Here is a 17707-nt window from a genome sequence, read left to right as displayed (position 1 = left end):
GCTTTTGTATACAGTGTAACTGTAGACCTACGTAATTTAAATTATCCACTCTTAACTGATACAAAGCCATAGAAAATCCCTCCTTTTGTAATGCTGCTTCTTTTCATAGCACTTCTTCACTTTAGATTTTGTCAAGGTATCATGGACAGTATCTGAGTCCTCCATGTTTTGTTGCTTGAAATTTAACTGATGTTGGAAGCTCATTATATTGTTCAGGGTTTCCATTTATCATACTGTACATCAGACAGGGAAAACCTGAGTAATGTGGGAATTTTTACTTACTCGTGCATTTTTTTTTTTTTTTCCAGGGAAGGAACAAACTGTTTATCTTGATGCATCTCAAGTGAAAAACAACACTAGTCTATGGAATAAAAGAAGAAAGAAAAGCAAAACAGAGCCCTAAATATGTAAAACATACAACTTGTGCTCCAGACTCTGGAAAAAATCCCTTTCACAGTTAAGTGGATGACTTTCGTGTTTTGTGGAATCCCCCTTGTTATTGCTGCCCTTACAGTAAGTGTACTTTATCACGGAGGTGAGTGTGGGAATCAGCCTGTGTGAAGGAGCTTGCATATGGCATTAATTGAGGAGGGGAGGCTCTGGAGGAGGGGCTTTCTTGGAGGGCTGTCACAGGACAACCACTACCCCCATGGAAAGGAGTAAACGATGGTTAGAAGTTAGAAGAAATCGAGCGGCGATTGTTGTTAGAGAGGCGGTGGTTACTTTTAGAAAGCAGCCTGTTTTCTTCAAAGACTTTCTTCGCGACTACTCCTCCTCAGGATTCATGTAGAAGCCGCTGGCTGTCGCTTGTTGTAGATAGTAAAACGTAAAGTTAACGCACCACTGCGAAAGCTCGCAGCAGCATTTTTTTTTTTTTTTTTTTTAGTTCCACTCACATTTGAAACTCACAAAACGTTTTAAATGCAACGCTGTTTGATATATGAGAAAACGATGGCAGCCGAGACGAGGAACGGCGGGAGTTCACTGAACAACAATAACTGCAAAGACCACCGCAGGAGAAAGTTGCTGGTCGGGGTGGATCTCTTCTGCCTGTTTTTGGGTAAGTCTCCCACTATAAAGTTTCACCAGTTACCGTTATCAGTAACATGTACAACATTACATTGTAGTAATTGTGACTTTTTGTTTGTTTTTAAACGTCGTATTGTTTTATTGAATATTGTCAACGTTGGCAGGACTTCAGGTGTGTTCAGTATGACTTTAACTAACTTTACGTTTTTGTTCTTCATCTCATGTTGTCTTCATCTACCAGTTTTCCTACACATGACTATAATATGATCTCTGATTTTTGACATTTAAATTTTGTATTTTATGATAATAATTATTATATTTAGAGGAAAACCACTTTTCTACCGATACTGCCCTGATAACGTTAATCTAGCTAAATGACCTCTGAATGGTACAGGTCATAAAAAAATGTCACTTACACCAATTAAGCTTAATTGAAACTTTTAGGTATTTTAAATTTAAATTATCAAATTTAAACACCTTTGTTAGGCAAATGTTAAATGTTTTAGCTTCATCAGCTCCACAAGCTGCGTTGCTACAGCAACAAGTGATGCCCCACTAGTAGCTATAGCCAACGCATTTGGCCGTTGCAACTTTAAAGCTGCATATTTTCCAGCAATTGCTTTAGCTTAGCTAGTGGATCTGTTTTCCTCAGCACCAAAAAAAAAAAAAACTGCTAGCAAAGGGGAAACTAATTAATAAATTGCTCCAAGAGGGATACATTTCTTTGGTCTCCACCCTCACCTGTACTGTATGCCTCTGCTTTGACTCCTCATTATATTTTCCAGAATGGCTCACATTCCACACCAGCAGGAATTCTTCTGATCCCAACATCTGGCATAATATATTCGTGTGTGTGTGGAGTAATTAAGGGAAGTGGTGAAAAGGTCAGAAGTGTGTGTGTGTGTGTGTTCAGCAGCCGCAGACATTGGGTTAAGGTTGTTTTTGCAGGTGAAACATTTTTTTACACCGTTTGAAGCTTGAACCTTGAAGTCCTACAAAAGGTTCGCGGCTCTCCTTGGGGCTTAAACCTTTGACTTTTCAATAATTTCACTAATTTACTTTCTTCTCTGATATAAGCACATGTTTCCAGGGTGTCGTTCTGTAGCGTTAAGGTAATGGAAAACAGCGAAGAAGCATTCAACTATTAGATAAAAGTTATTGCAACTGCATGGGAAAAGCAGCAGTCCAGCTATTGTTAAAATATGCCACGAGAGTTCTATAGTATAAACAGTTGTTTTCTGACAAGCTATATTTAGCTTTTGTCTAGTTTTTGTCTCTGTGGAGGGTAAATCCCCATGATTTGCTCTGAATGTACATACCTTCCCACAGAGAAGCTTGTCAACAAACCAGAAGTGTTTTTCTGGCAAAAGACGTGGTTTAAAGGGAACAACCACAGGGAGGAAATGGTGGGCCAGCTCTGGTAATCACCACTCATCCACTCACTGATTACAGCTCGAGTATTGCTGCATCTGGGGATATCTCTCTCCCTTCTCTCTTGTGCTAAAGGAACCTTCTCCAGTCACTGTAATCCCAGTAGACCATCAGTGGCGGTAAAGATAACATGAGTCATTAGACTAGAGGAAAGCGTCACTCTGATTCAGAGGTGATTAGAACTAAATCCTGATGAATAATTCTGAGGAAAGCAGAGGGCTGTTATTTATTTTATTATTTACTTCAACCTGTGGTGAGGTGATCAGGTTCAGTTTGCATTAAACCGTAGCAGGTGGCTTTCATGTTTCCCAGTTAATCGTATTATAATTGTTTCTGTGAGCTTTTGTCCTGGTTCAGCAGTAAATAGGAGGTGTTTAATCGGCCACGGTTGTGCCTGTATTTTTCAGTTTTGGGAAAACAGACCATGGTGAGCCAGGAAATCATGGAAATGATGTTGAAAGTTGTTGTAACTTATGTTTTTTAAAGCTTGCTTCCTCGTGTGTGGGTGGTATATAGTTGCTAGTAATAGAAGTCTCAGTGACAAATGTCTTAAACACTCAGCAAGTAAAACTGAAAATGAAATAATCTAGTTGTTTGTAATTTGGTTTAACTGACCCTCTAAAAATAACAATCATTAGCTAGATCTCAAGCGGAAACAAGTGCTGACCAGTCATACAGCAATTATTGTCCTCAAGTTTGTTTTTGAGTGATGTGTCACAAGTGAGACAGTTGAAACACAGACAATTTAAAATGGCACTGAAAGGTCTCAATTTCAGGAAATATTACTTTAAGATATCGCTGTATTAAATTTGTTGTGCATATAATCAAATATATAAATTAGGATGTGGGATTTTACATGTAAGACAGAGGCATACAAATACACTATCTGCCGTTGAATTTATTTAAAGGTTTAAATGGACTGAAGTTAAGGTGAACTGATTATTTGATAAATTATTCTGCATTTTTCAGGGTAATATTTTTTAGGCATGTATGTACATGCAAGCCGTATGTTGTGTAATTGTCTGTGTATATACTGTATGTGGATTTATGTACATGTATGAATCGTATTGTCTGCATACTTTTTCTATGTGTCTGTGCATGTATTTATTGTGGTTGTAGGAATTAAGGAATAACAGATATATAAATCTGGAATTTGAACTCTGTAATACTTACTCCTCTAAAGAAATATGGATAGTAAATGAGGAGCAAAAGGGAGCATAAGCAGCAGTTCTAGCCGCTAGCAATTCAATACAAATACAACTGTTTTTAACTAAGCAGGCAGAGCTGCTTTCCCTTCCACAGGAACCATGAACTAAGTTTTGCAGCAGGCCAGACTGACTGGCAAACGGACAGACAGACAGGCAGGGAGCAGGTTGTGTGGGGGCTGCTGCGAGTAAAAACAACTGCATCTGTGTATACACCACAACTACCTCAGACATGTATACATTTCTACGCCAGACAGTGAGAGATCCCTGCAAGTGGAAAATGTGCGTCTGTTTATTTTAACAGTCTCACTTGGTGTTTTGGTGAATGCCTCCAAAATATGGTAGGGCTTTAATTCAGCATGAGGGTTATACATTGATTCTAGTTTCCACAAACTGCAGCTACACGGAACTGCCAGGGCTGAACAGGGAGAAAGGCAAAACGGACAGGCGTAGGAAATTCTAACTAGTAGGTCTCAGTATTTTTTTCAAGCATATTTTGATGTGAGGCAACGCTTAGTAATGTGCTGAAAAAGTCATCATCATTATTCATTTACTTTGTTTGCTTATTTTCAGTTAGGGCTCCCCTGTTGATTATTAAGCAAACTGCTTTGGGGCAAAACTGAATAGAGGACACCTGATGTTTACATTAGGAACTGAGAAGTCAGAAAAAAATCTCTCCAACCATTTTGTTTGTTTCTGTTGTCTTTGGGTTGATGTTGAGCTAATGTAAAAGACATACCCATGCTTGCTGACTGGTGTTGTTGTTGGCAGGTTGACTTTTCCCCCTCCTCCTCCACCCCCCACCCGGCTTTCAGAAGCGGGAAGGGAGGAAGAGGGTAGGAGGGGAAAATCCCAAGATGCCGTATGTAATGCTGATGCTGCACTGTTTAGACGGATGGAAGGGGTCAGAGGACTGAGCAGAGAAGAAAAGCCCAGCTGAATTTCTGGAAGACAGGACCTGACAGTGTCTCATTGTGTTTTTTCCGTCTTTCCAATCAGCTGTTTGAGGTTCTTGACCTCGTGCAGGTTCCTTTTATAAACTGTAGACACGTAATTTCATCAATCCATTTGCTACCACTCTGTCTCTCTCTATTAGTCTCTGCCCTCTGCCTCTGGCCTTGTGGCTTGTATCGGGTCTGTGAATGTGTTCAGCGGAGTCTGCAGGGGTCAAGACTCTGGGCTTCATGTGTTTCACATCCAGCACTTTCAGCCCTGTGTGCTTTTTTCCCTTGACTGCTTTATATCAGCATGTTGGGCAGCCTTTATATGTCCGAATGAATGTGTTTCGCTAAGGCCTGTGTTGTTCTGTTCATGGCCAGACAAAGTAAACTCAAGGATCAGACACTGAGGATTTGAAGTACAGTATATTTTTACAGTTACAGATCTCAGAGACGTATCACCCCGCTCTTTCGCCACCAGACCTGCTTCAGTGCCGATTGTAGCTCCGTCCAGGTATTTGTTTTAAGAAGGAAAATGAAAAAGACAAAGTTAATAATGTGAATCCTGCTGAATGTGGAGGGAAGGCCGGTGCTCTGGAGTTCCCATCAAGCAGCAGAGCCCTGTCTGTAACCTGAGCTCAACCCAGCTGGACCTTCAAAGGCCAGTCAGCTGTGTGTTTTTGTGCAAGTGTGTGTGTATTTATGTGGATGCAAGGGGTTGAGGGGCTCAGCAGCAACTGAAGCCTGTGTTGACATTTGGTTTGAGAAATCACACCCCCCCAGCACCACCACCACCACCATCATCCTGCCTTCAGCAGCTCTCAGCACTGACCTCTACACCCCAGTGCTTTTTAGCTTTTTGACAGGGGAAGAAAGTGTGTGAGAGAGAGCGCTGATGTTTGATTTTCTTTGTATCAGCAGATCGCAGAATTATTCAAAGAGTGACTTGAAAGCTCCAGCATCTGTTAAATGCTGCTTTGAAGTGATTTGAAAGTGTGTTTTCCAAATTCTGTCTGAGATTTGAGGCGTCTCCTGGGTACGACGTCCACACTCAAATTTCAAAGTGAAGCCATTGAAGCCTTTAGTAAATGGAGAAAATAAGCTGTCCTTTTTGGCTTGCGTCTGAGTTACACCCACTCTATGTTTGTTGTCAGGAGATAAATAAGATCCTTTTGCCACTTTAAGTGGTGAAACACACTAAATTGATCAGACGCAGACACCCCCCCAAGGCATCTTAAACTGGGCCTTTTTAAGTGCGCTTGAAAGCCGCTGCGGGAAGGGAAGGAAGACTCTGATAGTGTTTGTGTTTTTTTTCTTGTCAGTTAGCAGCAATGGTCCCCTCTCAAGAACATGACACATCCAACCCTTTTAGCACTAACTCAGCCTGTTTGAGATCATAACTTAAATTCACATCTGCTGGGAGTTTTTAATCTGATTGTTTGACTGACTAAGATTTCTATCTGTCTGTGCTTTTCTTTTTGTCTTCCTGTTGATAATGTCTGTTGATGCAGCTGTTCACTGTTTTGGTTTTTAAGAGCTGTCTGACCTGCGCTCATGTATCTGTCCAACCATGCAGTGTTGCTTGTTGCCGTGTTTTTGCACAAATCTCCATTCCCGCCTTACCAGAGAGGATTCTTCTGCAATGACAACAGCATCAGGCTTCCCTATAAGAGCAGCACAGTGTCCACCACCGTGCTCACAGCTGTGGGCGTCACTGTGCCCGTGGTCTCAGTAAGTCTTGGTTTGGTGCAGCAGGAGAACTAGAGAGCATATGTTGGGACACTCTCCATTCATCCACTGGTTGGCTTAAGATACCTCAAATGACACGATTGGAACGACAGGCTATGACTCATGCTCACTGGTGCATCCATGTTGTACCTCATTAGCTGTAAATCATGTATGCTGTACATTACTGCCCACCATTTTCCAACGCATATCATTGTGAGCTTTGAGACTGATTTTCTAGCCTACAGACAGCCCTTGGTTTCCATTTATATTACTAGTCAGAATATTGATTAAGTGTCAAAGTAACAAAAGACTGGAGTGCTCTGTAGGTCAGCTGTTTGGCTGTTGGCTCCTTTTACTTACAAATGTCTGCCACTTCATTGTCATTCTGAAGTTAAATTAATGGAAACCAATGCAGCCTGAAGAGACAGAGATTGGTATTAAAATATATGGTGTGCTTTGGAAGATGGTCAGCAGTAAAGTAAAGTATACATTATTAGTAGTTAACAGGCTGAAACATACAAAAAAAAAAGTACAGGTATGGTCCTTCGATACATCCAAAGATCTGTTCACAAAGCCCCATTAATACTGAATATTGAGCAAAGATGGAGTCATTATTTCTTCATTAGTCATAGATAACAGCCACAGAATGAATTGAGCCAGTCCCACATGTTCCCTTGTTACCTCTTGCTCGTACCTGCGACCTCTGTAATTTGCGTATCATTAACCCAGCGCCTCCATCTCTCTCTCTCTCTCTCTCTCTCCCCCTCCCTCACCCACCCCCACCCCCACCCCCTTTCTTTCTCTCTGTGCCGTTCACTGCTTCTTCACACTAGCCGGCCTGCCTTTCTTGGTCATTGAGACCAGTGCTGTTCAGCCTTACCGTAGGGGGTTTTACTGCGATGATGAATCCATCAAGTACCCGGCCAAAAATGGAGATACCATTAGCGACGGTGTGCTTAGTGCTGCTGGCATTCTTATCACCATCCTCTCTGTAAGTCACCTCACTTTGATCACTAATGCCATCATCACTTCTTGTGTTTCAGCAGCCTTCACCATTACTAGCAGCACGCACTGACACTGACTGACTTAAACTAGATGTTGACCACATCATTTCTCATCCTGATTGCACAGTCCATTCTAGTAGTTCTCATTGTCTCCAATAGGGGTTCTAATTTGTATATGATCAATGTAACATTTCCAACAAGGAATATATTTCACAATTATATGATTTGTAATGATTTTAGAGATTTCTTCAATCAATTACAGGTGCAACATGTGTTCATATTTTTCTCCAAACAAACCATGTACATTCCCACTACACTCACCTTCAATGAAATACGCTTGTGCATGCTCCATCAGAGGGATTTATCTTGACAGTTGACTCACTGTGGGTATAAACAGAGATTATCCTACATGATTACTGAAACAACACCTCTCCATACCTGTGCTATCAGCTTCTCTGATTGGCTTCAGCACATGCTAGATAACAACCAGTCAACAGCATTTGTTCAAGGCTTTCTCTTCAGGGGCTTAAGATGACTCAACTGATTAAGGTGCTTGAGAAAGTGAGGTGTTGAATTGTTTCTCTGTCTCAAATCTCCTGAGAGAGAACAGTGAGGATGTGTCCAAAATCTGAACTAAACCCCAACCTTATCCCAGCATCTGGTAATTCAAAATATTTTTTCTCCATATGCCAGTGCTCAGAGGTGGAAGCTAAACAACCCATTTGCACTACACATTTTTCTGCCGTGGTTTTCAGATATACTTCGCTTTTGACCTATGCATCCGTCTACACCGGCTTCGTAACGGCTCATTTTTTTTCGGAGATAACTGCGACTTTACCCCCTTGTGCAAGATTGTTTTTTCGCCTGTAAGGTCTGTCAAAACACTTCTGAACACTCAGCAATCCTGTGGCTCAATACATCAGGTGTAGACACTGATGGAGGACTGCAGCTTCTGTTGTGCTGCTGACGAGGTGCTGCACCCAGTGTAGACAAGAAAAAGTATAAGAGCAGTCCCTGTTGTATCTCTATTAAATTAGTATAGCAAAACATAACAAAACCCTATGAACCCATGATTTCAATCGCCAAACCCAGCCATTTCTACTCACAATACACAGAAAACAAAAGAAAAGAAAAGGAGAAAAACTGCAATATTACTGCAGCAGTCTTACAACAATTTAGCGACCAATAGCGACCACCTTCGAAACGTCTAGAAATCACCCCGAAAGCCATAGCAACCATGTAGGAAGCACCCTTAGCAACCAACAGGCTATCACAAACGCAATAGTAACTAACTAGTGACACTTATAAAAAACAATTAAGCAACTAAAAAGCTATCAAACTGGAGTCTCTTGGAGCACCTTAGAAACTATTAATCCATGGATTAACATTTAGCATTGCCTCATCCTAAAAAGGTGCTAACACATTACATTGATAATTGCCAGTTATCGGGAATGTGCTAGCAGTGGACTAGCAAATAGATTCTGGGGACATAAACCATGCAGCGTTCACACTTAAATCCTTCAGAAACTTCCTGGTTGCTCTGTGGTGTTACTCAGCACTGCCATAGCATGTGAGGTTGTCACCTGGCAGATCCTCGGTGGAATTGTGCCTAGCCTCATGGCATGGCTTCTCCATCAGCTCTCCCTCCTCCTGGAGAGCAGTCTACTCTACGGGCTTGGGGCCACAGGGGTTTTCATGGTGAGAAGGAGCCCTGGCCCGTGTAATTATGGTTGACGCAATGGTTGTTCGGTTAAATACTGTAATTGGTGGGGTGGAATTGTGGTGAAGGCCCCAAACAAGAAGACTTTGCCAGATATCTCATTTTCCCCTGGCAAAACGTGACTTTGTAATCCGTCTCCCCCCTAGAGCGTTCTGCCAAGCTTTGTGTTTTCTGAACCAGAAAACAACAACATTAGGACATGCAGTGCTTCATTTCCCCCTGTATAAAGCTGAGAAACGCAAGAGGCCACATCCTTTATAATTTATACAGATCTTTTTTAGAAGACACGAAAACACCATGGTGTCATTTTGGAAATACAAGACTTTTGACATAAGCCACAAATCAGCATCTAGCCTCCATGATTATCTCTGAGGTTTCAGTCTAACAGCAACATATCCTACAATGCCAATTCATTTATTCGTTCACATCGTAAAATCTTTCACACAAGGGGAACCAGATCTGTTTTCTCCCCCTTCCCTCTCTCCCATGAAAGCAGCTGGCCTGTGTTGAGCTGGCTCTAAAGGCCTGGATGGTGGAAACAACATACTATATCAGCTTGTTAAATCTCCTTAAGGGCTATCCCTCTGCAGAGAGTGTTTTCCAAGAATGAGACTTATTCCTGCGCCCCTCACAAGAATGTCTGATGAAACCAAGATACTAACATGAAAACAGCCAGACATCCCTTGTGAAATCGGAGACATTTCAGAGAGACAGCCTGAGCAGTGAAAAACAAACGTGCCCCCGACGTACGCCTGGTGGAGTCTGGCCACCAAAATCAGACACGTTGCCTAGCTCAGCGTTTCTGCTGATTAGAACCAGCGGTGCCTCCCCCACTCGCTCCCTCCTCCACCTCCCACTCCAGCCTTCATTCCTCCTCTCACCTTCCTCTTCCTTCCCCTTTCTCCGCTTTGTTCACACTCCTCTTGTCCTTTTTTGCAGACTCTATGCTTTCTATCTTCCCTTCCCTTCCCTTCCCTCTCACTGCTCACTGTTGCTTTCATCCCTCCATTTTCTGCCTTTATCACTCCTCTTCACTACTTTCATTTGTGAGTGGCTGGAAGACAACAGGGGAGAATGGGGGGGTAGGGAAGGCTCATTTGAGCTTGAACAGCTGTTGCGAGTTATGGCTATCCACCTCCTCCTAAGTGCGCCTTACCCGTCAATCGTCGGTTTTAGACGGTGGTTTATTTACACACTTACATAAAACTATACATGGCGGACAGTTTGAGTTGCCTCCCACGTTGCCTCACTGTTTTCTCTGAGAAGTAGAATTGCACAGGTAAACACGTTTAACTATAAAGCAGTCTTTTTCAAACCACTTCAGAGGAAATCACAGCATTCCTTTTTAGCTCTCTAACATTTTGATCCTGAAAAAAAGTTATTTCAGTCATATATATATATACACACAACTCATATTTGAAACCTGTATGTCAGAGCTCAGTATGTCCTTGTTCCAAATACCCATCTCCACAGAATTTGATGCACATTTCCAATTAGTCCACAAGAGCTTAATGCTATCCTTCTTGCTTGAGGGTTTGTTTGTGAACACTTTTAATCCAGTAATGCTGCAGTCTTTACTTGAAAGAAAATACATCAAGCAAAACTTGCATTCACAATTATCTATATTCTGACATTAAAGAGGGAATGACAGGGAAGTAGTCAAATAATGAGTAACAAACAGTTAGATGTTAAATTACATGTGAAATATGAGCACTGCACTTCACTAGCAAAAGAAGTTCCTCTGTCCATGTTTGAAAGTGCTGTGCCATTCCTCATAAAGTATTTTGGCTCTCCTGCACTCACACAGTTTCACTGAACACTCAGGAGATTGAAAATAAGTACAGAGGAGTGGAAGATGGGACTTGGACACAGTCACAGTCATGATTTTCACTGACATTACCGTCTCTTCTGTTCCCTCAGATCATCATTGGAGAAAGCTACAGGATCTACTTTCTGAACGAAGGATCCAAGTCTTTTGTAGGGAACCCCTACATTTCTGCTCTCTACAAGCAGGTTGGAGTGTTCGTCTTTGGTTGTGCCATCAGTCAGTCCTTCACTGACATTGCCAAAGTGTCAGTCGGCCGCATGCGCCCACACTTCATTGATGTGTGCAAACCTGACTTCTCCACTATCAACTGCTCCCTGGGCTACATCACTGACTACCAGTGTCAGGGGCCAGAGAGCAAAGTTCAAGAGGCCAGGTATTGTAACAGATTTAAAAGCATATAATTTAAAATGTATTGTTTACAGATTATTAGGTGAAGTAAAATTCTGATTGTCCTCTGTCCTTCAGGAAGTCTTTCTTCTCTGGACATGCATCATTCTCAATGTACACCATGCTTTATCTGGTGGTGAGTTACTGAATTGTTTTTAACATGTATACACACATGTGCCCTGAATAGACAGTATATAAACCCACAATTCTGTCTCTTTACCAGTTCTATCTGCAGTCTCGCTTCACTTGGCATGGAGCCCGCCTGCTGCGCCCTCTGACCCAGTTCACCCTCATCATGATGTCTTTCTACACCGGCTTGTCCCGTGTCTCTGATCACAAGCACCACCCGACTGATGTCCTGGCGGGCTTTGTACAGGGAGCCCTGGTGGCTTACTGTATAGTGAGTAGTTCCATAATGTTTTATTTTTGTAATAGTACTATATCAGATTAGATTTAAGAATTTGAGGGTCCTCACAAATGAATCTAATTTTGGTTATTTAGTTAGTTTTAAGTTATTTTTTGCTTCCAAGTTGAATAAAGATAATAATCATGCCTTCATTTATGTAGCCCTTTCCCAATAACAGATTGTAAGATTCTTCACAGACAGAGAAGAAAGTAGATTTGTCTTCATTCAACTGATAAAGTTTCTGAATTAACATTTTCACATCAGCTATTTGAATGGTACAGGTAAACAGGTACATACAATTGGCTGTGGTTAGCATAACAATAAAACGTGTGACTGTGTTTACAAATTATAATGAAGAGAGGCTGCATGTGAATGGAAAACAGAAGGGGGCCTAGTACTGAACTTTGAGGAACTCCATAGTATATCTGTAAAGAAAAGGGAGTGAAATCACTAACAAAAAACTGTTGGGACAAAAAGGGGGACAAGGGAAGTATGATGATTAAGATGTTCAAGGATGGTTTTCTTTCTTTCCCTTCCTCAGGTTTTCTTTGTGTCAGACTTGTTCAAGCCCAAAGGAAGACGTTCTACCTTACTGCCAACTCCAGTAAAGAAAGACCTTGTTCCTCCTGCAGACATCAGAGAGCGAAGTAACCATCTCATCATGGCATAGAGAAGACTGCAAATTGATTGTATATAACCCTGACCTGTGCCATTCAAATCACTACTATAGCCACTGGTCAATACTGGATAAAACAAACTCTAACAATCTGGATAACACAGACAAATATGGAATCTTGAACATCTCGACGGACGAGAGGAGGCTACGCAAGAACAGTCAAGCAAGTTATGCTTTCTCAATGGAAAGTTTCATCTCTTTCCTCGGTCTCACATCTCAATGTGGAAAAAAGAGAGAACCAGGGATGTTTGTCCCTCTTCTCTTTTTGTGAAAGAGATCTGCCTTGTAGATTCTCCTCTGTCAAGGCCTTTCCATGGACTAAAGTCTGAAATGAAACAAAACTGAGAAATGGCAGCTGTATACAAAGCTCTGTGTAGCTTTTGTGCCTTCTTCCCTCAGCTGTATCCAGCATGGGAGCTATACTCATATTTCTGCCACTCGCTCACTGTGTGACTAATGCAAAAAAATCATGAGGAGAAGGAAAAAAAAAACAAATTCCTTGATTTCAGGAAGGATATTGTTTGAGTTTGGTTTTATTACAAACATAAGAATTTGTATGTATGCGTGAAATATAGCACTATTTTAGCTAAACTCAGTACTGTTTGTCACCACTTGAATGATCCTGAAGTGAAGCTTTTGGAAAGCTTTGTAAGCTTTTATTACGTCCATAATGTAGTGTTCCTTAGAAGGTGCACATGAGTTACAGTAGGTGGAAAGTACAGTGAGGGCGTATGTGTTGGATGTGGGCCTCTTTCTGCTGGCTAGGACGAGCCCCCACTGAGCCATTTAATGAAATGACTGTCTGTTATATGTACCAGACGAGTGCCCACAAGTGTTAGGTCAGAGTGTGTGAGAGTGTGTGAGCGTCGGGTGTGTCCCTTGCATATGCTCATGTGTATGTCTCTGTGTGTGTGTGTGTGTGTGTTTGGGTGAGGCCTTTCTGTGTGTGTGTGCGCCAATGTGTTTAATGTCATGTCTATATATTTCAGTGTTTATAGCCTACAAGTGTGCCTCTCTCCAGCCAGAGAACAGGCACCTGCTCCAACAGACACATGTAACTTGAGACTGGAACACTGTGGGAAAAAGCATCATATACAGTACACATATTTTACTGTTACTAATCAAAGTGATTATTCACATCACTGAACTATCCTGTGATATACTGTATGCTATACAGACATTTATATACTTAAAAGCAAGACAGGGACAAGAGTAGTGGTTAGGTATAGTAGCTTTTCAGTATCAAAGCACAATTTAGCAAAAACAGTGAAAGAAACAACATATTATTTTGGCACATTGTAACTGCTTAATATCTCATAAAGTCTTGTAAAGTTACACAACAGGGCTGGCAATGAGGCTGTGTATTATAATAATAGACGAAAATCATTGCATTGAATTTTAAAGTAATAATCATGCTAATATGTTTGCATGATATTGATGTAATTAACTTTTTTAGAAATAATAATAATAATATTAATACTTAAAACCACTGACTGAAAGATGCATCCTAATTCAGTCTCAAGTCACTGAGACAAACTTTGATCTGACGTTTATAGGTAAACTAGTCCTGTTCTCTTTTCATACATGTCTTGAAAATTACTATATAGTGCATCAGAAAACTCTGCATGCTATCATACATTGTACAATACTGTATTGTGTATACATACAGTGTGTCTTTTGAAGAAACACCCACTATGACTTTGTGTCGAGACCTGTGTAAATGTAAAACGTGCTGCTTTAAGGCAAAGCTTGGCAGATGTCATCCAGTAAAGTTGACAACTTGTGAATATTGAGTTTTATAAAAAAAAAAATAGTAAAGAAAAAGAGAAACAAAGCTCTCATAGTAGACAGCTTCAGTACAATTTTTTTTATTAAAAATGCCTTTCAATATTTTTGTAATGTCATGTGAAATTTTGTACAATGAAAGTGTAAGATGTATCAAAGATAAAGTGTCTTTAATAAAACACAAAAGATCAAGAGCAGTGCACTGTGGAGTTTATTGTGATGTTTATTTTATTCTTTGTGCCATACATGACAGAATAAGTATCTCTGACTTATGTTCTATAATTCAGTAGCCGACTGACTGTGTGTGTGATGTGATGTGGAGATCTGGGCGTGGGGCAATGGTAGACTTCCATGCTCCACTTCCTGTGGGGAAATAGTGTACATTCCAGGCTTGAACCCTTCTCCCCAATGGCCCTCAGGAATAATATAGACTCCACACCGAAACCATGCCAGAGTGGCAGAGTACATTCACATATGAGAATTCTTAGAAGCAACATAATCTGCCTTTAATCTGTTTTGTATTATCCTTTTATGCTGCTTTGTCTCGACAAAATGTAAATATACCATGATGTATATGCAGCATAGACCATCCACAGTGTGCCAGTGTGTTCACACGGCATCCTAATCTGACTGATTTCACTGTGGATCAGGCGCGTTGCCCAGAGGGAGATTAGAGTTGATAAGTTTAATAAGCTGCAAAATGTGTTTTGTTTTTATGGCCACACCAGGGGGTGAAACTATTGTGTAGCAGCTGCTTTTTGTTATGACTACTACTAAATGACTGCTTCCAGTGTCTTAATTAGGCACAAGACTACACCCTACAGAAAATGTGTGTTCTGTGGTAGAGGTTAGTTGGGGGTTTTTTTTAGCCATGTTATCTGGCTGTAGAGATGGCAGTGTGGTCCAGTCCACCAGTTTGGTCCAATCTGAAATATCTCAACAACTATTGGATGGATTGTTATAAAATTCATTAACAGTCCCCAAGGGATGAAGTCTACTTACTTTTGTATTCCCCTGGTTTTTCCTCTGCCACTCTATAAGGCTGACATTTTTTGTTTTTTAGTGAAGTTTCTCAACAGCTACTGACGGATTGCATTAAATTGGGTACAGCTATCCCTCCGTCTTCCCCAGAGAACCCTGGTAATGACTTTGGTGATCCCCTGATATCTCATCTAGCACCACCAGCAGCTCAAATTCTACTTCAGAGGTTGTCAGAAATGTGTGCACATATTCATGGCTCCCTGACAGTGTAAAGCTTTGGTGAGCCCCCGACTTTTCCTCTGCCAGCGCCATGAGGCTGATTTGCAGTTATGAGTGAAATTATATGAAATTCCATAGAAACGTCCCACCGAAGACCATTTGTAAAAAATAAATTGCCTTAGTGCCAACACCAGGTCATCATTTCATTTAGTATGGTTCATTAACAAGTCTTTGCAAAACTAATGACGTGTTATCAACCTCAGTTGTATTTTGTGTGTAGTACCAGTGTTACCATACCAACACACTAAACTAAGATGGTGAACATGCTGTAAATACTAAACATCAACCTGTTAGCTTCGTAATTATGAGCATTTAGCTCAAAGCTATGCCTCGCGGAGCCACTAGGATGTTTCGATATGACCATCCCAGGAGTGATGCAATATTGTGTTGCAGTTTTCTCGTGTTTTAACTACTAAATAACTGTCTCCAGTGTTATAATTGGGTATAATACTAAACCTGGAGGCTGTGTGTAACCTTTGGTAGGTATTTTTCTTTTATGCTAACTTGTTACCATCCCGAGTACATAATTTACAGCTCTTTCTGTGTCTTCCTCTCTCCAAAGCCAAACATGGAGTGTGTTTGATCTACGTGACTGAATGGAGGTGTATAGACTTCTCTGCTACCAAACATGGCAGCGCCTTTAATTCACAGAATATTGCTTTCTCTGTTCAACAAATGTTCACATCCAGTGCCAAAGGCTTGACATAATGTTTATGTTTGTGAACCAGTTCTGACCCACTACATTAAACCGTCAGCGGTGAAAGATCTTCTCAAAGATACAGCACATTCAAGTGTAATTGAAAGTGATAGAGGCTGCATGCTGAGTATATTTTTAGTATTAACCAGACCAACAAATGGCACAGTTCTAAGTTTTTTCACGTTTTCAGCTGGACCCATTTTGCTCTTTGGGATTCAAAGAGGCTTTATGATCAGCAGCGCTTAACATTGTAATAGTGGAATCCTTTTCATGTGGTTTGGAGGAAAGAAACAGTTGTTGTTTTCCCACCGCAGTTTAACCCCTATTATTTGTGAAGTAATTACCCTGTGTGATTTACAAATTCCTCTCATGAACTCTGTAGCACTGTTGTGGTTGCTCTGAAGTGATCAGTTATTCTCTTTCTTGTTTACCCCCTACACACACACACACACACACACACACACACACACACTTGAACCACCACCCCTTTTCCCACTGAGATTGTTGTCAGACTGGAATAATGTATTTTCTTATCACACAAACACATTAGGTGGCTTACTCTGGGTTTATACCGCATCTTTAACTTGTCTTTTTACAATGTGCGAGCTGTTTTTCGGCTGTTTCTTTTGTGCTGTAGTCTGGCTGTTTAGGCAAAATGACAATAATCCATTTATAGTTTTCCAAAATATGGTTGAGTTAAAAGCAGTCAGAAGAAAAGGGAAAAAAAATCTGACCTGGTTCATTCTTCTATTAAAGGCTGTATGTCAGAAAGTTTGGCCTGTCTGCTCCGACATTCAACTTGAAGCCTGTCATACAGTCTGACGCCACATGACATTATTGGCAGTAGTTTCTGAGGTCATTTGTCCTCTCCCTGACAGATGGAGGGATGCTGAGAGGAAGTGAGGCGCACCCTCCAAATGCCCTCGCTGATAAGTGACCTCATTACAGCTCCACCGGGCATGTTTTTCTTATTCACAGAACACCACGATGATGACGGGCTCCCCAGGAGACCTTGGCTTTTGAGCCATGCCAAGCTCTTGCACTTTCTGAGAGTTTTTCTTTACTTGGCTCATGGCACACAATCAGTTTCCAGGACTATCGCTATCAGGCTGAAACACTTACGCACAGAAACGCACCACATCCCTTTAATCCCTCTACACTAGCTGTTTATAAGAACATTCATCGCTTGTAAATGTTTTGTTTGAGTGGACAGAAACAAAAGCAAGGTGAAGACAGCAGGCCATAAACATGTTATGTAAGTCTCCTTTATCTGCCCCTCACTCATCCATACACAATACACACAAACGCCCCTCATAAAGAGTACTCTAAACCCTAATGTTAGCCGTAATATGTTGTGTCCATGCCCAGAAGCCCTCAGTCATGGAGGACTTTGAGTTGCAGTGCCGCAGCTGTAAGTAATTCTCTCTCTCTCTCTCTCTCTCTCTCTCTCTCTCTGCTTCCTTCTTTCCCTCTTTCTCTCATCATCCTCCCCTGTGTCTGGAGAATGTAAACATGAAGAGGGAGGCCAGATCTCTGCCGTCACAACCTTTCATCCAGCAGATATGGAGACAGGGCTACTCTGAAGCAGTCTAATGTACACAGAGGGTAGAGTG

At 41.2% G+C, this 17707-nt stretch overlaps 1 protein-coding gene across 2 annotated transcripts; it reads left to right on the top strand.

The window, feature by feature from the left end:
* Positions 1 to 660: 660 nt before the first annotated feature.
* On the top strand, positions 661 to 14329 carry LOC111666537 (phospholipid phosphatase 3-like). Of its 2 annotated transcripts, none has more exons than XM_023421891.2 (6): positions 661 to 1060; positions 7165 to 7322; positions 10976 to 11256; positions 11349 to 11406; positions 11494 to 11670; positions 12218 to 14329. In XM_023421891.2, exons 1-6 carry the CDS (start codon positions 922 to 924, stop codon positions 12344 to 12346), a joined length of 942 nt encoding a protein of 313 aa, XP_023277659.1. In that variant the 5' UTR covers positions 661 to 921; the 3' UTR covers positions 12347 to 14329. The 2 variants fall into 2 exon arrangements, with proteins under 2 accessions (XP_023277659.1, XP_023277660.1); XM_023421892.2 differs by lacking the exon at positions 7165 to 7322 and adding an exon at positions 6180 to 6334 and having other exon boundaries at positions 663 to 1060.
* The last annotated feature ends 3378 nt before the right edge of the window (positions 14330 to 17707 follow it).

Source organism: Seriola lalandi, unplaced genomic scaffold (genome assembly GCF_002814215.2).
Source record: "Seriola lalandi dorsalis isolate HSWRI2012SDOR001 ecotype SW California unplaced genomic scaffold, Sedor1 jcf7180002054677, whole genome shotgun sequence".
Taxonomy (NCBI): domain Eukaryota; kingdom Metazoa; phylum Chordata; class Actinopteri; order Carangiformes; family Carangidae; genus Seriola; species Seriola lalandi.
The sequence above is the reverse complement of the archived record's forward strand: the minus strand, read 5'-3'. Positions and strand labels throughout refer to the sequence as shown.

Excerpts from the sequence above, each read along its gene's own strand:
- LOC111666537 (XM_023421891.2), top strand. The coding sequence starts at position 922 with ATGCAACGCTGTTTGATATATGAGAAAACGATGGCAGCCGAGACGAGG. Across the intron at positions 1,061-7,164 it reads TCTCTTCTGCCTGTTTTTGG|CCGGCCTGCCTTTCTTGGTC; the intron begins GTAAGTCTCCCA and ends TCTTCACACTAG. Across the intron at positions 11,407-11,493 it reads ACACCATGCTTTATCTGGTG|TTCTATCTGCAGTCTCGCTT; the intron begins GTGAGTTACTGA and ends TCTCTTTACCAG.